Raw genomic sequence first — 24,115 nt, 5'->3', positions numbered from 1 at the left:
AATGGTCAACTTGCACTACCATCAGTTTGAATGCGGGGAAGGACATTTATTGGAGAAGTGATAAGGGAAGCTGCTGCCCTGTTGAGTTTCCGCCTAGACACTTGCAATCGTATCAGGAAAGAATTCATTGGATGTATCTATCGCATGTAATTGGAGAAACTGCACCTGTTGAATTTATCTGGATGCATCCCCCCCCCCCCCAAAGTATAGGTGCATGTAAAGCCTGGATAAAATACACAAAACAGTTTCAACTTGTGCTCTAAAAAGTGCAGAAATCCCAAGTGAAAATGGCTAGCACCATAACTCTCATCTTTTATGTTCTAATAATAAAGACCTGAAGACAAAAAGGCAATTAGAATATTTTTTATTGGAGGTTCTAGTACTCCTTCTAGGTTTAGGAAATAACAGCTCATCTGCTTAAATTAATATGAGATAGTTACACAGTGCCTAATAAAACAATTTCTCATCCACAAGCCAGCAACCGTCACCGAAGCAGCTTCCTCCAGGATTTTTTTAAATGATACAGATTTCAAAGTGGTGTTTGATCTGCAGATGAACAATGCAATGCAATTTTATATTTCGCTCTCAGCCAGAAATGACATTTAATGTACACCCCACCACGTACTCACATATTATGGCCCTACAAATATGTGACATTAGCAACGAATACTATTTAAATATTTTCATTTTGTATAGTTCCTCTTTTGCTATGATTTTTTTCATTTAATATCGCTCACAGCCTAGCAACTGTTGCAAAGCATCCAGGTAGCCTCAAGCTTTAAAGAAAATGATGTGGAGAGAATCAGGGAGAACCCCCCCCCAAATTTATATTTTATACTTTTTAGTTCTGACCTGAGTGGCAATGTAAAACAGATAGAATTGTAAAACCTAAGGCAAGAATTGTGGATCTTCATGTATGCCAAGTGGAATAGTGAATAAAGCTATATTTTTATCAATGTGCAGTTGCCACATTCATTTTCTGCATTTTCTGAAGCCCGTATTATTGCTGTTGTGTGAGGCTAGTTCATGTCTTTTTGTTTACCTCTGCAAATGACCAAGGGCCTATTTTGCTATTTAATATAAAATGTTTATGATGAGAGCTGTCACACAAGTCAGAATAATGGCATAACAACTCTAGATAGCTGAGACCAATTTTGGATGATAGTATCAGAAAATTATACCTCTTCAACAAGTTAAAGGATATTAGATTTTTCCATTATGACCCTTCCAGTGGTATGAATAACTCTAATTTAATTCTGTATTTTCTCCCCTTCTTAGCCCTAAACAGCAGGCAAAAATGGCAGAATATTGCAGATTAATATTTGGTGATGCTTTGCTGATGGAGCCGCTGGAAAAATATCCGGTAAGTTGGTTTTGTTGCAGGTTTTCGGTCTTGTCAGATAAAACAAAAAACTAAATTCAATTTGCAATTTTGAGTTGTCCATTTTTTTCATATGTTTCCTCCTAAAATAAACACTTCTTCACTGTATGATGAGTGTTTTCACTTTATGATGAGTGTCTTAAGGGTCTTTTGATTGTTGTTTTTTTAATGGGAATTGTAATGATGCTGTGAAAGGCAATTGTTCAAAACAAATGCACTATTATGTGATGTGTGCTTTCACAGAAGAGACTGTAAGTCTATACAGGGATTTGTCATACAGCCATCTTTATAGTTTCTTTGCTTTTCTGCCTGTTGCATAATTCCCCAAGATGTTGCTCATTTGGTAATCTTCCTGGGCAGGAGGAGCCAATTTTGGGAAAAGGTGTGTGCAGTGTTGGGTGGGAGGGTGGGGCGGGAATCATTCAAATGCATTCAGGATCTGAATGATACCTCTGACAAATATTAGTTGTGCAGCACCTCTTACTCCCATTCCATCCCATCCTACCCAGCAGGTAATATAGTACCGGTAGTCTGTTCCCTAAATTGTTGCAGATTTCCTCTAGTAGATGACCTTTTACTCCTTTTTTAAGATTAACTGTAAGCTGTATCAGGCAGCAGTTGTGTGCAGGGCTCCAGTCCAGCAATTACACTACACCATGGGTTCATGTTCCTCACAAGGGTATTGTAATGACAATAATGAAAGATAAGAACTCAAAAGACAAAATTCTATTTTAAAAAATACTAGTTTGGTTTACTTATATAGCTACGAGTACAGCATATATAGGCACCAAAATAGAAAAAACTTAAGACCTCAACATAGCATTGGTTACACAGGGCATTTCATAGAAACATTTTCGTGGAGCATAGTACTTCCTTCCAAACTATAAAGTAAGAAAGAGTCAAGTACGGAAGCCCGAAGGCAACCTGAATCTCCATCAAAAATTTCTCCCTTTTTAATCCTAAAATATCTCACGAGGAAGCAGGGATTTCTGACTAAGAGAAATATTATTCATTCATTCATTCATTCATTCATTCGATTTCTATACTGCCCTTCCAAAAATGGCTCAGGGCAATTTACACAGAGAAATAATAGATAAATAAGATGGATCTCTGCCCCCAAAGGGCTCACAGTCTAAAAAGAAACATAAGATAGACACCAGCAACAGTCACTGGAGGTACTGTGCTGGGGTTGGATAGGGCCATCTGTCAACATTCCCATTTTCCTAACAGACAACTAGTGGCCACACAGAAATTTTCCATGGTTCTATTGTTAGATAATTTATAATTATCCAGATTTATAATTAACCCTTTTAACTTCCTTCTCTAATCCTAAATGGATGAGTGTAGTAGTACCATGGTATGTGTGAGTTGCATTACAGCACTAACAAGCTTCCTTGATGTTCAAATCAATGTATAAACATAAATCACAACCTTCGCGGATACCCTCCCTGACTACATGGTCTACTACAGATTTCTGCACTACCAGACCATCTTGTCACAGAATCATTGGGCAAGCAAAAAAGATGCAGTCTTGCCAAGTAAGACGGTTGTAGTCCCAGATGTGTATGGGGTATCTAATGTCAGTCCCTCACATATCGGAAAAAAGTTTAAAACTGCCCTTATTGCTCAAAGTATCCTGAATACAAACACTTTTTGAGATAACTGATAACATTAATCTATCTATCTATCTATCTACGCATGCGTGCACACACATATATACAGGTTATCATAAAGATGCATTACTTCATCTGTGGGGGGAAATTCCCCAAGCACATGTTTTTCTAATGTGAATGCAGAGAACCTACCGAATGAAGTAAAAAACAAAGAACAATAACTGAAATATAGGGATAGATCAACTGGCTGAGCCCTGTCCCAGACAGATAAATGGGGTGAGGTGGGCAAAAGGAGGAGCAGGGCCATGGGGATAACCAGATGTGCTCTAAAAACTTCAAGAGGAACATGAGTGAAGCCAACACACGCATAGAAAGGGCAGAAATATTCAGTTTTTCAGTAATAAATCATGTGCTTTGTTCTAATAGTACTCTTAGAAGGTGGGAAAGGCTAAGGGATGTTAACATGTGGGGAGAATGGTGGTAAATACTGCTGACAGGGACGTGGTTATTCAATGTCTCTTTCTTTATCAGCTTGAGCGTGGCATTCCCCTTCCAAGCCCAGCAGACCTGATGTACAAAATTCTTGTGAAGAATAAAAAGAAGTCTCAGAAATCTGCTGATGGTAGTGCAAAGAAGAAGCTGTCTGAACAAGCGTCAAACACATGCAGTGATGCATCGAGTGGGTTTGAGCCCTCTTCTCCTGGAGCAGGTAAAAATTTGCATGGCAAACAAAAATCCTTCTTATACATAAATTTGCATGGCAAACGAAAATCCTTCTTATACATATTTTGCAAAAAAGGGACTTGGTGTAATAAATTCCAGTAGCTTTTGATACATTGTAAGTATTTAGGGCAAAATGTTACTGCCCGCTGCTAGCACAAGTTGCTAGTCCTGTCGATCAGGCTATCTCAGACACACTTGAAAAGTGGATGCTCTTGGTGCCTTGTTGGGCAGAGATGGCCCACTTCTATGTTACAGGAAACCACTCTGTTTCCTAGGCAGGTCTGACAGCCAGAAGTGCATTTTGCCCCTTATCCTGAACCCTTCTCACAAGTGGGCTTAATACAGGTGGCAGAATCTAACAGTAAGTACTTAAGTATTAAGTAATATATTCAGATGAGCATCTTAGACAAATATACAGTATATGTGTAGATTACATAAGAACAGCCCTGCTGGATCAGGCCCAAGAATGCCCATCTAGTCCAGCATCTTGTTTCATCATACAGTGGCCCACCAGATGCTGCTGGAAGCCTACAGGCGGGAATTGAGGGCATGCCCTCTCTCCTGCTGTTACTCCCCTGCAACTGGTGTATGTTATATTACAGACAACATCCAAAAACAGAGTATAATAGGAAAGTATAGAATATCTGTTGGTTAGAACTTGAAAACATAATTTTTGTCTTACTAATTTAACCTCTGGACAGACTTTTGAATATGCCTTGACTAACACTTGATCGGGATGAAAAATGTGCTTCGGGAGACCGGATGCAGCCCTCAGGCTGCCATCTGTCTATACCTCATGTAGGGAAAATAATATGGGGCAAATCCCCGCTGTTGCTACTTCAATATTGCTCAGCCTGTAACTAAACTCCTGACTGTGTCTTGTGGAGAGAATGAGGCAAGCCCCACGATTCCTCTTTGTCTAATGCCAATGTATCTTACTCCCTGCTGTCTGTTTCCATGACAGCAGCATCCTTCTTTTCATGTCATATGTACCAATATTTTTGCTCAGTTTCACACTTGTTAGCATCCATTCAAAAGCTTGACAAGAAATAGGATCTTTTAACATCTACACCTAGAGTGCTGCGCCATCTCTCATCCTACAAGATCAATGTCGGTTTCCATGCCTGAAGTCTGCTATTGCAAGATTCTGTCATCCGTTTCCCCGCCCGCCCGCCCCCTCTCCAGAAGCATAGTTCCTTTATTTCAAGACTCATGGAACTTGGAAGAGTTAGCTTCCTTTGCTTCATGATCAAATACTTCCTGTGTAACCTTGAGTTCACTTCATTTCTTTCTGTCCCATCATATTCCCCTTCAAAAAGAGAAGGAAAAGGATGCTTTTCAGTGTTGCAACCTTCTTGCTAAGAAGAAATCTGAAATGAATAGAACTGGGTAGATTTTTAAAAACCCCAGGAATATTCAAAATTGGCCCGTAATTGATGAATGGTGCTGTCACAAATACTGGATGCCATTAATTCATTCCAAGCACCACTCTGTCCCAGTTGAGAAAAAGATCTTTTGTTCCTCAGAAGAACACACGGCTATTGGTAGCTTAGTACCCATTCAGCAATGTTACAGGAATAACCAACTAGGAAGTGTTAGTACACACTTTTTGTTTAAGAATTATTTAATTTCTGTGCCATTCAAAATAAGCCTTCTAATCACTTCTCATTTTATTGGGGCATCATTCTCTTGGTAGGAATTGGAGTTCTCACTTTGAAGCGGGTGCATATGTTGTTTAGGCCTCAACTGTCTTGATCTTGGTCATTTCAGCTTTGTCAACAGCATATAATTCAGTGGTAGAGCACCTGTTTTGCATGTAAAACAGTGAGCCATTTTTTAGAAAGGTGGTATAGAAATCAAATAAATAAATAAATGATAAGCAAAAATTTCCCAGGTTCCATTATGTGGAATCTCCATTTAAAATAATTTCAGGTAGGAGGGCTGGAAGTCCTTTGCCTGAGACCCTTGCATGTTATTGCCAGCCAAAGCAGACAATGCTGGACTAGAGGGCCTGGCTCAGCATTAAGGCAGCCTCATACATATTTTGTTTTTTCACTAGCATGTACATGCATGTAGCATGTACGGGTGAGGGACCGTGGCCAGGGAGGTGGAGTAGCTGTGGTCTATAAAAATAACATCTCCCTTACCAGGATCCCTGTTGAAGTGTCAGACTGTATTGAATGTGGGTACTTAAGTTTGGGGACCAGAGATAGACTGAGACTTCTGTGGGTGTACCGATCACCCACAGAGTCCCTAACTGAGCTGACGGACTTGGTCTCAGGCTTAGTGTTGGAGTCCCCCAGGCTTGTGGTGGTGGGGGAAGGTTCATTTTGGGACCGATCTGTCCGGGGCAACTCAGGAGTTCATAGTATCCATGACAACTATGGGCCTCTCCCAAGTGGTCTCCGGACCGATGCACATCGCTGGTGACATTCTTGATTTGGTCTTTCGCTCTGATCAAAGTGGTGTTCTGTGGGTGGGAAGTCCTGTGATTTCCCCATTGTCATGGACAGACCACCATCTGGTTAAGGTTGGACTCATAATCACTTCCCAGCTATGTGGGGGGAGGGGCTTATTAGCATGGTCCTCCCAAGAAGGTTACTGGATCCAATAGGATTCTATGAAGTCTTGGGAGAATTTAGTGTTTGCTGCTGGCGATCCTGTTGATGTTCTGGTGGAGAACTGGAACAACAAACTCACCAGGGCAGTATACATGCTGGCTCCTAAGTGTCCTCTCCGACTCGCTTCAAAACTGGCCCCTTGATATATGGAAGAATTACGGGGGCTGAAGCAGCAAGGTAGATGACTGGAGAGCAAGTGGAGAAAGACTCAACTTGAATCTGACAGATTGCAACATGGAGCACATTTGAAGATCTATGCTCAGGCAATATGTGCGGCAAAGAAGTGATTCATTTCTGCCCATATTGCATCCACAAGTACGCATCCGGCAGAGTTGTTCAGGGTTGTGAGAGGGCTAGTATGTGCCCTTCCTCCCTTGAATCAGAACCTGGAACCATCAATTACCTGCTGTGATGTGTTTAATGTATTCTTGGCGGGGGGGGGCTCATTCAGGTCGACTTAGATTCAATCTCCACAATTACTTCCGTGTCTGAGGTGGAAGTGTCCAGCAACTCCTCTTGTGTGATTAAGTTGGATCAATTCCAATTTTTTACTCCTGAGGATGTGGACAAGCTGATTGGAATGGTGCGGCCCTACCACCTGTTCTCTTGAATCTTGCCCGACATGGCTTATACTATTTGACAGGGAGATTATTGTAGAAGACCTGGTAGAGATTATAAATGCCTCTCTGAGGAAGGGTAGGCTGCCTCCTTGTTTTAAGGAGGCAATTATTAGACCAATTCTGAAGAAGCCTGCGTTGGATCCCTTAGAGTTAAGCAACTACAGGCCTGTCTCCAACTTTCCGTAGCTGGGTAAGGTAATTGAGAGGGTGGTGGCCTCCCAGATCCAGACAGTCTTGAGGAAACTGATTATCCAGACTCATTTCAAACTGACTTTTGGGTGGGCTATGGGGTGGAGACTGCCTTGGTCGTCCTGATGGATGATCTCCAACTGGGAGTTAACAGAGGAAGTGTGACTCTGTTGGTCCTTTTGGACCTCTTGGCGGCTTTCAGTACTATTGGCCATAGTATCTTTCTGGAACATCTGAGGGGGTTGGGAGTGGGAGGCACTGCTTTGCAGTGGTGCCGGTCCTACCTCTCAGGCAGATTCCAGATGGTGTCCCTTGGAGACTGTTGTTTTTCAAAATCAGAAATTTTGTATGATGTCCCTCAGGGCTTCATATTGTCTCCAGTGTTGTTTAATATCTACATGAAACTCCTGGGAGAGATCATCAGGATATTTGGTGCAGGGGGCTATAAGTATGCTGATGACACCCAAATCTATGTCTCCATGTCAACATCATTGGGAGAAGGCATAACCTCCCTGCTGCCCCAAAGCTTTGGAATGTGCTTCCTGCTGAAATAAGAGCCTCCCCATCTCTGACAACTTTTAGAAAGTCTTTAAAGACACATCTGTTCACCCAGGCTTTTAATTAAATACTGTTTTAATAGTTTTAACATGGTTTTAATTAAAATATTGTTTTAAAATTTTTAATTATTGTAATGTTTTAACTTTTTGTGTTATTTATTTCATTTTAACTAATGTTTTAACCTTTTCTGTTGTCATTTGTTTTGTTTTGTTGTAAACCACCCAGAGGTGCAAGTTTGGAGTGGTATATAAATATATTAAATAAATAAATGTATTTAATGATGCTGTAACATTTTCTGAGACCAGAAGAGGGGAGGAAATGGTCATAGAAATGAATGAAACAAAAACTGAATTTTAGCAATGCAGTCATCTACTAGCCTAAAATTATGGGGGCTGTACAAAAATTAATATAGACCCTGTTTGGGGCTTAATCTAAAGTTTAGGGCATGATAGATTAAGGAGGGAATTTAAAGTCAATGACACTGCAGGCTGTTTATGATGCTTGGTCTGTAAGCATCCACTGGGTTGGTTCAGCAGTCATATTTTCCTCCATTGACAATTTGCTCAGACATCCCATGCAGTCTTGGTTAAAATCTGCTCTGTGTGATGTCTCTTCGTTTCAGGAACATGCATTTCCCCCTCCCATGCTTATGTCAGAGTCTACTTCTGAATTCAGGGTTTGAAATAAATCTGAAGTTAGTTACATATTGTGATTTATTTCAAGGAGGTAGGTTAGAATAAACCAAGATTTGCTGGTTCAGACGTTACAACCAATCTTGGTTTATTTTAACCTAGATCAGGAGACCCTCACATTGGCATGGGAATAGTTGACTGCAAAGTGTGGTATAGGTTTATTTGAATCCAAGATGGGAAGAACCAGCTGGCTCCATTCTGCTGAGTTTTGGTGGAGAGAGAAACAAATTGATTCTACTCTGTCAAAGCTTCAGAGTGAATAACTTAAACTGAAATAGTGTCCATAATTCATTCCATAATCAGTCCCTCCTCTGTATTTCAAAATGTCAAATGTTGGAGGGGGAATCTAGTGCATCCAGGAGGCTGAGTTACTCTCCCTGCCCAATAACTCAGTCCTGAGTCCTGGCAAGGTTGTGGTTTCTCTGCCACTGGAGTAGAAAGGCAAAGCTGTGAGCAAAGGGCTTTTAAAACCCCCATCTATTCTAAGGTAGTGGGGGAATGGGCAAAAACACCTTTCCTTCTTTGCTCTGGAGGCCACCTTATATTTCTGGATTTTCCCAGAATCTGCTGAAAATCAGCAGGACCTAAATTGGTTCTGGAAATGCTTCCGCCCAGACCAGTAACCCTGGTTCCAGCCTGGATTCTGATGGGGGCATAAATTTCCCCACACCCTCATTTGAACAACATTGATGAAGTTATTTATGGAGGTGATGCTCTGCTTTTCCATAATTGTGTTCTGAAAATAGTGCAAGATAATACTATTATGCAAACTAGTCAGCCTCATGAAATGCATTTAAATAATACTTGTATTCCTGAACTTTTAAAATTGTGTAAGATTACTACACTTAACACTAATTGACTTAATTTGAAGGATTATTTTTCATATTCCTCATTTGTTTTACACTGTCCTCTGCCATTGGCTCTGTATTGTCAGTCTGCTATTAAAGCATTGTCTTGCAAATGGATAGAACTCAGTAGGAAATGGAAATTTACATGCAATTAAGCTAGCTAAGGTTTTTGATCTAAAATGTGCTTAATATATGTCGGGCATATTTTCTACAATTAATTTAAGCTGAACATGATTATTTAAAATGTCTTGCCCTGTTCAGCTCAGTGTTTCATAGCTACCTAGCGTTATAACTACAATGAAGGTTGCCTTGTGTCAGTGTTGATGCTAGGGATGTACAAAACCTGTTGCATTATTTTAATGTTTTCTGCTTTTGTTCTCCATGGACTCAGATATCTATGGAAACTGTGTGGAGCATATTGGCTAGCCCTGCCTGAAGGGCATATGATACTGATACTTCTCTTTGCTTTCTATGGGATTGGCACAGGCTGGTATCACAGGGTCCACATCACTTGGGAACTGCTGAGGGCCCTTAGAAGGATGCACTGCTGCTCTCTGAGACTAGGGATGTGCTTGAAAGGCAATTCAGCATCCAAATTGCAGCACAATCCCTTTAAAACCAAAGAGTTCTACAGCCCCTTAAACATGGAGGGGAGCAGGTTCATACCTGCTCCTCCTCCACACGCCACCACTTGCCTTATTATGGCTCTCCCTTCAACTATGATCGCACGCTGGCAGGCATCTCCCAGCTGCTCCTAAATGATGCCAACATGCACACAGCTTCTGCGCATGGACAGCAACCATGCTGACCACACAAATGGCTGCCGCAAATGCATGGAGGCCATGTACATGCCAGCATCGCACGGGCAGCTAGGATATGCCCCGCTGGTGTGCAGACACCGAATCATGTTTCAAGCACATCCCTATCTAAGACTACTTCTTTGCCCATATTTTAGTGGTGTACAGGTGAAACTCGGAAAATTAGAATATCGTGCAAAAGTCCATTAATTTCAGTAATGCAAATTAAAAGGTGAAACTGATATATGAGACAGATGCATTACATGCAAAGCGAGATAAGTCAAGCCTTAATTTGTTATAATTGTGATGATCATGGCGTACAGCTCATGAAAACCCCAAATCCACAGTCTCAGAAAATTAGAATATTACATGGAACCAAGAAGACAAGGATTGAAGAATAGAATAATATCGGACCTCTGAAAAGTATACAGTGTACTGTGCTTGACTGGCCAGCAAACTCGCCTGACCTGACCCCATAGAGAATCTTTGGGGCATTGCCAAGAGAAGGATGAGAGACATGAGACCAAACAATGCAGAATTGCTGAAGGCCGCTAATGAAGCATCCTGGTCTTCCATAATACCTCATCAGTGCCACAGGCTGATAGCATCCATGCCACACCGCATTGAGGCAGTAATTGCTGCAAAAGGGGCCCAAACCAAGTACTGAATACATATGCATGCTTATACTTTTCAGAGGTCCGATATTGTTCTATTCTTCAATCCTTGTCTTCTTGGTTCCATGTAATATTCTAATTTTCTGAGATTGTGGATTTGGGGTTTTCATGAGCTGTACGCCATGATCATCACAATTATAACAAATAAAGGCTTGACTTATCTCGCTTTGCATGTAATGCGTCTGTCTCATATATCAGTTTCACCTTTTAATTTGCATTACTGAAATTAATGGACTTTTGCATGATATTCTAATTTTCTGAGTTTCACCTGTATAGTGACGACGAAGTAACTTTTTCTGGGCCCATCTAGCCCCTAGGTGCACAATTTGCTAAGGGCCTCCTGGATGTGCATTCTAATGCAGATCCCCATCCTTGGCCCTGGAGCTGGCATTGGTTGTGCATTCAAATGCAATCCCCCATTTTTGTACCTCAAGTTAGGTTAATGCAAGAGTTTATTTTCCCAACTGCTGCTAGTATGTATTATTTTTTCAGACAGAAAATAGATTAGGTAGAACTGGACAGAAAGTGAGTTTAGATTTATTGTTCATTCCAATGGAACTGCAATATCCACACCACAAATGGAATTGGATTACTGTGGCATCCCCAGTTGAGACCATTAAAACTTTAAAATAATGGGAGTGAAACACTGCTTTTGGCATTTTTTTTTATTTTATTGAGATTTTTCAAATAAACATTATCAGATTTTCCCCTGCCCCAAAACCATGCCCACTAAACAATTATACACTTTCTTTTTGAGTTGAAATTTTTAAAACTGCTCTGTATGCTTCTAGATATTGGCTTTCTAGTGCCATCAAGCCTTACACCCACAAGACATTTGTCATATGTGCAGATTACTTTGTTCCTTGCTTAAAACTCATTGTAAGAAACATATATATTGGAGGACTTAGGTTAGAACAAATGCAATGGAAAGTTAAAGCACATGAGATTAAAAAGACTGAAAGGACTGATCATGCTTAGCAGAGGGCATGGCAGCCCTGAGGTATTCTATGTGTACACCGTGGTGTGTTTTTAAAAACTATTTATGACCTGCTGCTTCAGTGATGTGGAATCATTTTTACTTTTAATGCTGTCCTCTGTCATATCTGCAATACCTCCCGGTTGAGCATCATTCAATAATTTCATTAATATCAGCTTCACTACTTTACAGTTATATCCGTCAAGTTCAGCAGTGTCTGCAAAATCCTCCTAGCTTGGGTTCAGATGCAAACCTTGATACTTGATACAACCCTCTCCAAAGAAGGGGTGAACTTCCAGGGGTGTAGCTATAATTGGGTTCCAAGAAGGGTTCCAAGAACCCAGGACCCTAGCTCCTGAGGGCCCCCCCCAGCTCCACCCCTCCCTATTTTCTTCATTATCTCCCTCACTCCAAGGGGTCGGCAGGGAGAGGGGTGAACATGGCCCCCCTCTCCCCTAGCTATGCCCCTGTGAACTTCCATAGCCCCCAAGACTCATCCAAGGGCTTGGAAAAGTCTGTCACCTTCCCACCAGCCCTCCAAATGTACATTTTCACTCATCTCTCTGGCCATGTTGAGTAGGTTAATCAAGGGGGCAATCCTTTCTTCCTCCTTTCCATTGCTCTGGCATGCAGAGTGAGGAAGCTTTTCCCCCTGCCCTCACTCTCTGCCATTCAGTGTTAAGACCTGACGGGCTTAGTCCTCAGCAAATCAGGAAGAGTGTCATGGTGATTGCTCTGTTGGATTACTGCCATTGGTTGTCACTCATGACAACTGAAGAAAGGGAGGAGGCTCCATGCACCAATGCAATGTGAGAAAGGATTGCCCCGCTGATTGCTACCAGCTGCTGCTGCTGTCAGAGGCATGAGTGAAAGGTGCATTTGGAGAGATGGGGGGGGTCACTTATCTGAGACTCATATGGGCTCAGAGAATGAACTGATTTCTTGCCAGTGGTTTTTTTTAAGCAGGTAATCACTTCAGGGCTGTCGTTAGGGCAGCCCTGAAGGCTGGAACAACCAGGGCAACCAGGGCTGGAATTAATTGGAAGGGGCCCCCCGCACTGGTTGATTTGCCCCAGGCACTGCACCCTACCAGGGCTCTTTAAGAGTCCTGAATAACTTCATTACCAAGTTAATATGAGGTGAGCAGTTTGCCCATGTCTGGTGAAGTTTTGAAGTTGCATCACGAATCTTCCAGTGTCACCGTTTGACAACGTATCTGCTTTTCACAATTCAGTAATTAATTGAAATGCAGTCTTCCAGTAAAATGTGTACAGAGGCTTGAAAACATAGTTTATGCATATAGGGTTGTGTTTTTTTTTTTAAAAAAAACCACCTCAACTATACCTTCTGTATTTCCTTTGTGTATATACATCTACTGGTAATCTTGGCTAATCTTATTCTCCTTCAGCAGCATGTACAAGCAACACATGCCTATGCAGCAAGAATACATAAACTCTGTGGACCTCTAGGAGCGGGAAGAGAGGCAGACATTTCCCTCCTCTTGTTGTTGCATTTCGCTGTAAATAATAGAAAATTTTAAGTATTCTAGCCCTACATAATTTACCATGTCAATGTCTCCGTTTGTGATTTGTACCTGATCATTAGTGTGGTGGCTTTATTCTGGCTATTTGCCTCATAGATAAATGGCTTGAAAAACAGTTCACCACCTCACCTTGACCCTAACATATTGGCACTGCATTGGAAGCAGATCCTTCCTAATAACTGTAGTTGAAGAGATTGTGAGTGTAAGAGAGAGATTATCCGTCCTGAACTTGCTTGTTTCAATTAAAATGTTTCAGGGGAAGCAGAAATTGAAAGTGATGACGACGACGACTATGATGATGACTGCAAAAAATCATCAATGGATGAAGTAAGGAAATAATCATGTTGAAGTCAGAATTGTCCTGGCATGACTCTGAATGCACATTTGCATGCTTGCTTTTTCTTCTTCTTTTGTCTTTGTGACTTGGTATTGCACTGCCATCTTGTGGATAGTGAGAATCAAAACCCTTTCGTGAAGTTCAGATATTTACTAGTGGCTTATCAAGCTTTGCTAAAGAAGTCCACAGTTTGAGATTGTGATATATTGGGGTATGTGGAATCCTGTTTCCCTATGGCTCTATTCCTGGAATTATGTGTGCACATTAAAAGTTTGGTCTCCTGCTCAGTTTCTGTGTGATGGGCAACCTTTTTGAACTAGCATAATAATGCTTTAGAGATAAGCCTTGCTTTTGCATGAGCTGAAATGATTGTCTTGTGGGGGAGTTGGGGAGAATGGGAAATGTCTTAATTCATACTAATATGCTATTTGATTAAAAATAAAGTACCACCAAATATTTTCCCATTTTGTTATGTGAAGGCAGTATGGAGGGAAGCTGAAATGTTTCCCTAAACTCCCTCAATTCTTCCCTTTTTGCAGCTGTTTTAACTTATTGTTTCCCCTTTCAGCTCTGCTTTTGTGTCACTTTCTTCCTGCTTCCTCATTGTTTGAGTGTTTCTTTCTGGCCAGTCAGAAATTCCATAGTGAATGTGATGATGTCATGACAGCATGTAGCCTTATATGACAAATAGTCAAAAAGTCACTAAGGGCAAATGAAGCTACTTGAGAATGGGGCAACACCATATCACATTGCCTTCACTCTGAATGGACAAACATTTTTCACACCCTTTAAAATATTATCCTTAGAATAATCACCGAAAGAGGGGTACACAAAAAATCTTCCCCACTCATCTCAGCCATAGTTAAAAACCAGAAAGATTACCAATCATACTTTTTTAAAAGCTATACTGTATTTACCTGAATCCAAGACTAGTTTTTTTTTCAGGTTCTTTGATATTAGAAATCAGAGGGCCATCTTAAATTCAGAGTCCTCTTCCTTTTAGGTAAATATAGGTATAATCTGTATTTAATCACTATTTTTTAAGGAGCTCATCTTAAATCCAGAGTCATCTATTTGGGTAAATATGGGTACTTAAAGGAAAAGAGAAAATTAAAAACACTGTATCTCAGAAAGATTTGATTATTTTAAAAGGTACATCTGAGAGAAATAGAGATGCCTTTTTTCCTGTGGAATTTTCAGCTATATATGATATGTTTTCGTGATATAACTTCCCTCAGCTGGAGGGCTAAGGACTACTGAAAAGTTGTGCCCCACTATTCCTTGGCTAATCAGGCCCCAGCCTTTACTCAGAGAATGAGCATCAGCAGGGAATTTGCTACTGCCCTTCTCCAAGAAAGAACTATCCTACAACTGTCAGTTATCCAAAATAAGAACAGTAATAAATATTTAATAAAATATTAAATATTAAAATTATTATTAAATAATAAATATTTAATTAAAACTGTCAGTTGCCCTCTGACTTCAGAAGCAAGGGGGAAATTACTCTAGCCTTACTTACCAGCTAGAGAATCAAGAGCTATTGTATCATCTCTATCCCAGCATGGGAAGACCAGTCTGGCCTCAGTTGGATGCAGTGACTGTACACAATTCATCTCTTAGTTCTAACATTGTCAAACTGATCACTACCATTTCCCTCCATTCCCTTTTCCTTCTGTGTCTTGTCTTTTTTGTTTGTAAGCCTGAAGGCAATATCTGTGTCTTATTTTCACTTAAAACTATCTGCCTCCAGCAGCATTGTGTATTGAATTTTAATTACTGTGAGCCACTTAATTGCTATGAGATGAGCTATTTCTGAAAAGTGAAATAAATATATGATAAAAATAGTGATTGGCTTACTGATATGATATCATACTATCCTAGATTTAGAGCAGTTACAAGTTCAAAAGTGTTGCCATGCAATTTGGTACAAAGCTATATGCATGGTTTTACTTGTGTAAAAGTTCAGCAGATCTGGATTAGTGCGTAAAACTGCTGGAAAATTTCACAAGGCCTTGTGAATTTAACAAATATTTATATACCACTTTTCAACTAAAGTTTCCAAAAGCAGTTTACATAGCAATAAATAGATTAAATAAATAAGATGGCTAAAATGGCTCCCTGTCCCCAAAGGGCTCACAATCTAAAAAAGAAACATAAGATAGACCCTAGCAACAGCCACTGGAGTGATGCTGGACCGGGGATGGATAGGGCCAGTTGCTCTCCCCCTGCTCAATAAAGAGAATCACCACTTTTAAAAGGTGCCTTTTTGCTCAGTTAGCAGGGGACAAAATTAACAAGATTCTCCATATTTTTATCCGGTGGTGTTTTCTTGAAGTTAACTTGGAGATGTTTATAATCTGACAGAACTGTTGGAATTATTGGCCAAAACTACTATTGATTTTAATCTCTCTTCTTTCTAGGGGACAGCTGGAAGTGAGGCCATGGCTACTGAGGAAATGTCAAACTTGGTGAATTACATACAGCCTGTGAAATTTGAGACGTTTGAGATATCTCAAAGTGAGTATACAAAGTATCTTTTTTTGTTTACCTGACATTTAGTGTAGGCCTTGCATGCTAACGTTAGGCGTCGTTTACAGCATTGCCCCCTTTGTGCTTTTTCCAGTACACAGTAATAAGCTGAGGTATATTTTAGGACCTCCATCATTTAGTGTAAGAGAATGGAAGCTTTCAAATTATACAGAGGTTTTCTATGAAGTTGCAGATACTTGGGCTGAGCACTGAGCACTTCAGGGCATAGTAACTCAATTGATTGATTCATTGATTGATTAAGTGCCATCAAGTCAGTATCGACTCTTAGCGACCACATAGATAGATTCTCTCCAGGATGATCTGTCTTCAACTTGGTCTTTAAGGTATCTCAGCATTCATTGCTGTCGTAATTGAGTCCATCCACCTTGCTGCTGGTTGTCCTCTTCTTCTCTTTCCTTCAACTTTTCCCAGCATTATGGACTTCTCAAGGGAGCTGAGTCTTCACATAATGTGTCCGAAGTATGGTAGTTTGAGCCTGGTCATTCGTGCCTTGAGTGAAAATTCTGGATCGATTTGTTCTATGATCCATTTGTTTGTTTTCCTGGCTGTCCATGGTATCCTCAAAAGTCTTCTCCACCACCAAAGTTCAAAAACGTCAATCAATACCAGCTGCGAAGGGTGCCAAGCAGTGGCCTGGGTGCTGCCTCCGCAGCAGCCACCCCAGCCCTACCTCCTGCATCTGACGTCAGATGCACTGAGTGGTTAGCCACACCCCCTGCGTCTGACGTCAGACATGAGGGGCATGTCTTGGGCGCAAGGCATGGCCCCTGATTGGTGGAGGCCCAGGTTCTTGAACCCGTTTGCTCAAAGGTGGCTCCGCCCCTGGTCAATACTTTTTCTGTCTTGCTTCTTCACAGTCCAGCTTTTTCACCCATATAGTGTGATGGGAAAAACCATTGTCTGAACCATTCTAATCTTTGTCGGTATAGACACGTCACAGCATCTAAATATCATTTCCAAGGACTTCATTGCAACCCTATCAAGTGCTAGTCTGCGGTGTATTTCAATAGGGTCCCAGTATAAAGCATGAGCCAGGTACCTGTGAAGCTGTACAGACTGATCAGTCGTGTGATCCATTGCCACTTATAAGCCTGCCTAACGTCTGCACAGCAGCAGCCAAATTCAAATTGGCCTCTTCTGAATAGCCTTCCTTAGTTGGTCTCTATAAAAACAGTGTGCTCAACTGTAACTGATGATCTGCAAGTGATCCATTCCTGTGCAGGACCTTGCAGCTGGAATTTCCAGGCTCCTCATGATGCTCGTGCTCCGCGTGTAACACTTGGTGCAACTGTTTATATTACTTCACTTTTATAAGTGATCCATTGACATTCATAAGTCCCTCCCATCCTCCCTGCAGCAGTAAGCTTGCAGTAAGTCACAACCAACTTTAATGTTAAAAAGAAAATAAAAAAGAAATAGAAGACTTACCTGCTACAGAAAACACTTTATGGGATGATCATCCATTGACAGCAGTTGTGCAGGAGATGGGGTGGTGTTCTAACCACCAAAATAAATGGTTGTGCTGAGCGTGGGAGGCGGAGCACAAGCAAAACGAGGAGCTTGGAAATTCCAGTCGCAAGGTCCTGCACAGGAACGGATCACTTGCAGATCACCAGTTACAGGTGAGCAAACTGTTTTTATAGAGACCAACTATTCAGAAGAGCCCCATTTGAATTTGGCTGCTGCTGTGCAGACGTTAGCCAGGAAAACCCAAGATAAATGTTAGCCAGAAAACGCAAGAGTGATTGCATTTCTAGGTAAAGGTCTCAGCATTATTTTTAAAGCAAGCAGAGAATTCTGTGTGATTTGTGTGCAGACAATGCAGCTGATGGCTCTAAAATAGTTAACACATCAAAGTTGACTTAGTTGGACCGTCAACTAAGCACGTATATGATAGAAAAATTTGATCTCTTGGTACAAAATTAGGTTGGTTAAAATATTAGTAATGTATAAATCATATTCTTGAGAAGTGGTGTTGGAATCAATAATAGAGCGCCTTCTTGTTGGAATCTTCTAATAGAGAAGGAATCTTCTAATAGAGCGCATTACCTTGGAGAGCGCCTTCTTCTGCACGATTCCCACCGCACATTAAGGTCATCTGGGGAGGTTCGTCTCCAGTTGCCACCGGCTCGTCTGGTGGCTACTCGGAGGCGGGCCTTCTCTGTGCCTGCTCCGGGGCTGTGGAATGCGCTCCCTGCGGAAATCCGTAATTCAAGTTCTCTGTTGGCCTTCAGGAGGGCCCTTAAAACACATTTGTTTGGCCTGGCCTTTCAGGGCTTTTAAAAATAAATAAATAATTTTTTTAAAAAAATTAATTTTTAAATTGATTTAGGGTTTTTAATTACTTAACACACACCCCGGCCTTGTGCAGATGGGAGGGAGTTTGTCCCAGCCTGTCCTGCATGAAGACCAGGAAGGGTTCCGTTTGACCCTTTTGGTCAAGGGGTGGGGTTTTGGCCAGGATTGGCCGATCCCCGCCCCATTCTTCATTCATTCTTCATTCTCTCTTCAGTTGGGACCAGGCAACCACAGGAGAAGGAGCTCTCCCCTCCCTCCCCCCCGGTACAGAGCGGGTCTAGCGACTGGCCGCCTGAAGGGGCCGAGTAGGAATTTTTTGCTCCCAATGCATTGGCCACTGTTGGGGTTTTTTTTCGCCTACTCTGTTCTGTGTCCTGGGTGCGTAGTTAGAGTTAGGTCAGCCACAATGGCAGGAACAGTGCGGGCGGGGTGGTAATTTGAGGGTTAGAACATCGGTGAGCACCCTTGGATATGTAAAAGGGTGATTGGTTAATTGCTCCTTTGTAGCCTGTGCAGCATGGGGAGAATGATTGCCATGAACCCTGCTTCAGGACTTCTCCAACCTTTGGGCTGTGCGGTCCGGGGTGGACGAATGCCTAGAAGTATCCAGATCCTCTCTTACAGAAGAGGGGGTCGGCTTTGAAGGAATTGGGTGGAGTGTACCTGCCCATTCCCGAGCCAGGGTGTGTCGCCCAGTAGGGCGCTGGGTAGGATTTCAGAGTTCTGACCTGCTTCTATTGGCCCGCACTGTTCTCTAAGGGTGATTAATCACCTGGTGTTCCAGTCTGCCATGCTTTGTGTAATAGTTAACAAAGTTGTGGCCCTTTTCTTCTATACTAAGTCTACGTGTTTTCTTGAGCTGGGGTCTGGGGACAATGTTTAATTTTTGTTTTAAAATGTTTTTAAATTGTTAGTTGTTTTATTGTTTTTAATTTGTTTTAGCTTTTCATTGTTTTATAAGTTGTTTTAATTGTAAACCGCCCTGAGCCATTTTGGAAGGGCGGTAAATAAATAAATAAATAAATAAATAAATAAATAAATGAATGAATGAATGAATGAATGAATGCTCATACCAATATTCCTTTAGATTGAAAACAATGGGAATGTAAAAGTGAAGGGCATGATCCATCCAAACATGAGCTTAAATCTTTCTCCAAAATCAGTGAATGTTTAATTGTGAGAAAATTGCCTTCAGTATATAAATATATTGTACTAAAACCAGTTGTGTGTGTTTGTATATTTTTCCAAAATACCTTCATTTGTATGCATAACAGAACAGGAATGCAAAACCCATCTTCTTGCATAAATTCCATTGCTTTTCCTCTGTCATACATTGTTTTATTAGAAATTAATGGTCCATGCTCATGATTGCCTGCTGCTTTTTGCTGAAAGGATCTTGCTGGGAGAATGCACTCTGCAACTTCTTGAGTCAACAAGCAAGCACCTTTTCTTTACTTAGAGCAGAAACCCCTTTGAGACGGCCTGTCCTACTTCACTTTGTTTTGACAGGGCAGGAGACTGTGACCTCTGTGGCTGTCTTTTAAAAGAAAGTGTGAAGCAGTTGAATTACAATGCTGAATTGTAAATATGTTTTCATAGTCGCATGGGTATTGGGATTAAGAATTCCAAATCTTCTTTCAGTTTTTCTGCTTACCATTTTGATGTCTACAGTGTGCTGTACTTGTGCTCTCCAAAGATATTTACATCAGACAGTAACTGGTCACTGTTGGTCATAGATAGTAGTGACTTAAGCAGCTTTTGACCTCTTTTATTTGTTTACCTAAACCTTCTGGTATAATTGGATATCTATATATTTAATTCTCTAAGGCAAAGCCATGGCTAATCCCATGTGTGGCAGCTCTCGTGAGTGTTCGCGAGCAGGTGCCAGATAGCCATGGGTACACCACCACCAGCTGTGGGCGGTGAGGGAAAGTGCCACTGCCGGGCTGGCCAGCGGCGAAGGAAAGCACTGTAACTGGGTTGGCTGTGGGCGGCGAGGGAAAGCACCTGCCGGGCTGGCCGGGGAGGGAAAGCACTGGCCAGACCTGTGGGTGGGGAAGAAAAGCACCGGGCTCTGGCCAGGCTGGTGGGTGGGGAGGGAAGGGAAGGGAAAGCAGACTGGGTGGGGGTGAACAGACTAGGGCTGAAGTGAGGGAGGAGAGACAGGGAGGACTAGGGGCGCAGATGCTCTGTGCCAGGTCAGCTAGTCTATGCATGTTTTGTTTGAGGCTCTTGCGTATTGGTTTAGTGTCTCTCACCGAGTGAGGCACAGGAGACAATCCACCTTTTGCTGCCTTTGCTGCCAGCCACAAGGGAGCAGGCAGCCATCTTACACAGCTTAACTTTTAAAATAACTGTTATCTTTCCCCTAGGTGTCCTGGGAATGGTGCAGGTGTTCCTTGGATTTGTAGTCTTTTCTGAGACTGTAGCAATTGCCACAGCCTTAGAAAAGGCTAAATTACTCATGCCATTCCCAGAATTCCAGGGAAAATAAAGAAGGGGGGAGTCATTTTAAATGAAAATTGTGGAAGACAGTGCTGGTGGCCTCACCAACAGGAGTGAAAATATAAGAAAGCAGCCTATCTCCTGGTCCTGTAAGTTGTATTCTTAGGCATGGGGGGTAGGACAAAGCCAAGCTTCAGAGGGAAATATGGCTCGGCTCTACCATCATTGTGGTAGACAGAATCAAATAATTGCTGGCATAAATGCCATAAATGTTTTTAAAAACAGAGCACCCATGTTTCTCTGTCCCTGCAGCTTTTAGCCTTTGAAGCTGCGAAGAAGTGAATATATTACAGGCTCCAGAAATTGGATTGTCTGTACACTCTCTTAGCACTCATACCAAAGTGCCCAGTCTGGCTTGATCTGTGTCTGTGAAGAGGGAGTCCAGGAGTGTTCAATACTGAAGCTAAAGGCAACCTAGGAAGTCAAGCAAGGAAAGAGGCATGGCTATCCTGTCCTACACTTTTAGGAGTCTGCATAAGGCTCTCCGACATCTCAAAATATATTCTCTACATGGCCCAAAAACCTCCTTTCTGAGACCCCAAACCAAGCTCCATGACTCTTGTTTTTTTGCACATACAGTTTTTGGTATTGAGGTGTTAAAACCATTCAATTCTTCTCTCCAGATCTGCCTAAGCCTTATAAGCCTTTGATTTGTAAATTCAATTTTTGGCTCCCCAAGTAATCCTATTATGCAGTCTAACCCCTTTGAATCCATTATTCTATTGTTTTCCAATGAAAGCCATCCCCATTAACTTTTAACCTGAAAAATAACTATTTTAGTGCCTTTTGCCATATAAAATCCCTGGCCAGAGACCCCCAGCTTGCACAGTCTTTGGAACATGCACAGTTCTTTAGAACATCAGTCCCTCTGCTTGTCACCATTGCACCCTGTTTTCCTCCACTGAGACCTTGTGGTGGCATTTGGAAGTTAACTGTCAAGGAAGAAGTTCAAAGGGACTCGGACTGAAGGAGAGTAAACGAAGTGATTTTGCTTTGAACTGTGTTTCTTGGAAAGAATCCACTTTTCTGTGTGAAATAATAAATCCTCTTTATTTTTAAAATATTTGGACTTGCTCTATTGGAGTAACACCCCATGCCTATAGCAGTAGATATTACAGCGGTATTGGAGATAAATATGAATAGTGAATTCAGGAACTGTAACAGATGCACCTTGAAATCTTTCTCCACCAGGCACAGCCTAATCTAATTAAGTTTTAGCAATACTTTGCTCATTTCATCTTATTATAATTGGCAGTCTATACTTTTCCATACTGCCCAAGAACTCTCATTTCATATTCATATGTTTCAGCAGGTGCATCTTGTCTTGCAGGGGAAAGCGATGTTACTCTTTTTTCTAAAACATTTCTGGATTATGATTGGCCATCCTATGATATTTTATTTCTCTTACATATTCCTAAAGATGTTTGATCACTTGGCAGCAAAGTACACAGTTTAAGACATAGTCAAGAATCTGGGGGTGGGAAGGTTTTTTGAAGGAAAGGCACACTGATGTGTTCTTTGGTGCTGACTTGTTCCCTTGGTGTTTTTTTTGTATTTTTCAAGTAATGAAGACATGTAATAAAATATTAAATCAGGGACACTGATTGAGGTCCAGATTGCAAATGCGAGACTGTTCCATAACTGCTGGAGCATATCTATAGTTCTGTTGGCCATTTTTATCATCCTACGTTTTCTGTGTGATAATTAGTGATTGTGAGGTAAACTCTGCATAATGTTAGGGATGCTTAAAACATTTTCTCTAACTGAAATTAATATTGGGGAATTTTAACTTTCCCAAGTTAAAATTTCAATTTCCCAAATTGGAAGGGCAGGTGGAGAGAAGCTTGGCCAGGGGGAACAAATGGAACAATAAAAGAATGGAATCATGGGGGTCTGCTTGTCCCTCCATAATGTGTTCAACAACATAAATCCTAATCTTTATTAAGTATTATATTGATGAGTTCAACTCTGTTTACTTTTGTCTTCTTTTAAATTACAGAACGGAACAAGAGTTTTGAAATGTCTTCCTTTGTGGAAACCAAAGCACTCGAGCAGCTCACAAAATCTCCTGTTGAGTTTGTGGAGTATCTTTGAAATTGAGAAAAATATCTTGAGATAACTTGGTCACAACTGAGGAAAGAATGTTGCTGATCGTGTAGTTGAGAGTTAGTTTGAGCTGAAGGAACATGCTGAACCAGTTTTAAAGGAGTCAGTCGTTAATAAGTACATAATGAATTTTTTCCCCCACAGTCACTTTGCATTTCAGTTTTAGAAAGTGTGTCCTGTAAGAAAAGTGGATCTCAAGAGTCTCGATCTCTTTGAGTTGAATGCTTATTGCCTTGATTTCATTGACACATTTAACTTTCCCTGGATTGTGTTCTATGTGAATAACTTATGTAGCAATATGAGTGAAGAACCTTTGATTGCTAGTCACTGTTTATTCCTGTTCCTGTTTGACTGCTAGGAGGTAGCACTGGGTGCTTGCATGAGACCTTGCTAAACACTAGTTATTTTCCTACAGGACTGCAGTGCAATTCAGCTTGTCCAGATAAAAGTCTCTGCCTGTATTCAGAAATGTGGTCCCTTAGGACCACATTTTGTCTTCCTCCTTTGCATATTTATTAAAGTTTGGGTATTTGAGTGTAGGGATGGGGCAAAAAAATAGATGGGTCCAATTAGCCTATCTAATTTCACTGGGTATCTGTTCTCAGATATGTAACCTATTTGAATTTCTTGATCGCCCATTTCTTTGTGTGTGGAAATAAATACATTTCCATCATCTATGTAAAAGAGCTCATTGCATGCATCCTTCTTCCCAGAAACTTCTCCCTGACACTAGAAGGTAGAGATTCTACAATTCTTTGTTGCTAGAAAAGTTATTTCATATTGGGTGGAGCAAAGGTCAGAATTTTCACCTCTGGCAAACCACCCAAGGTTGGGAGCCGACACTGGGCACTCCCACATGGTCACCTGCAATGCAGGACCATCAGTCTACTGATGCAAGCCAGTGGGATTACTCTAGTGGTGTGCACAGATTATATGAACTGTCACTTCCTCTTGGTGGGCTGAACTCACGGCCACTCCCATTTGCACAGTTAAAGCAGTCCCTTTTCGAACGGCTGCAAGGGTGTAAATGGCTGCAGCTGTGTATGTATAGTCTCCATATGGCAGTACCAGTTCATATACTTGA

The 24,115-nt window shown here is 41.3% G+C and overlaps 1 protein-coding gene across 26 annotated transcripts in view; it reads left to right on the top strand.

Annotated features, from left to right (window-relative positions):
• PLCB1 (phospholipase C beta 1) overlaps window positions 1–24,115 on the top strand; it is an 807,198-nt gene that overhangs the window by 635,585 nt on the left and 147,498 nt on the right. For all 26 annotated transcript variants that reach the window (XR_008313428.1, XM_053284740.1, XM_053284741.1 and 23 more), the window contains 5 exons: window positions 1,279–1,363; window positions 3,526–3,703; window positions 13,492–13,562; window positions 15,993–16,089; window positions 22,925–23,009. Coding sequence is in view for 25 of the 26 variants with exons in the window: in XM_053284740.1 (XP_053140715.1) it covers window positions 1,279–1,363; window positions 3,526–3,703; window positions 13,492–13,562; window positions 15,993–16,089; window positions 22,925–23,009 (516 nt within the window). In the remaining variant the exon portion in view is untranslated. The remainder of the gene's footprint in view (window positions 1–1,278; window positions 1,364–3,525; window positions 3,704–13,491; window positions 13,563–15,992; window positions 16,090–22,924; window positions 23,010–24,115) is intronic.

This window comes from Hemicordylus capensis, chromosome 1, assembly GCF_027244095.1.
Source record: "Hemicordylus capensis ecotype Gifberg chromosome 1, rHemCap1.1.pri, whole genome shotgun sequence".
NCBI lineage: Eukaryota > Metazoa > Chordata > Lepidosauria > Squamata > Cordylidae > Hemicordylus > Hemicordylus capensis.
This window is presented reverse-complemented; position numbering and strand designations above follow the sequence as displayed.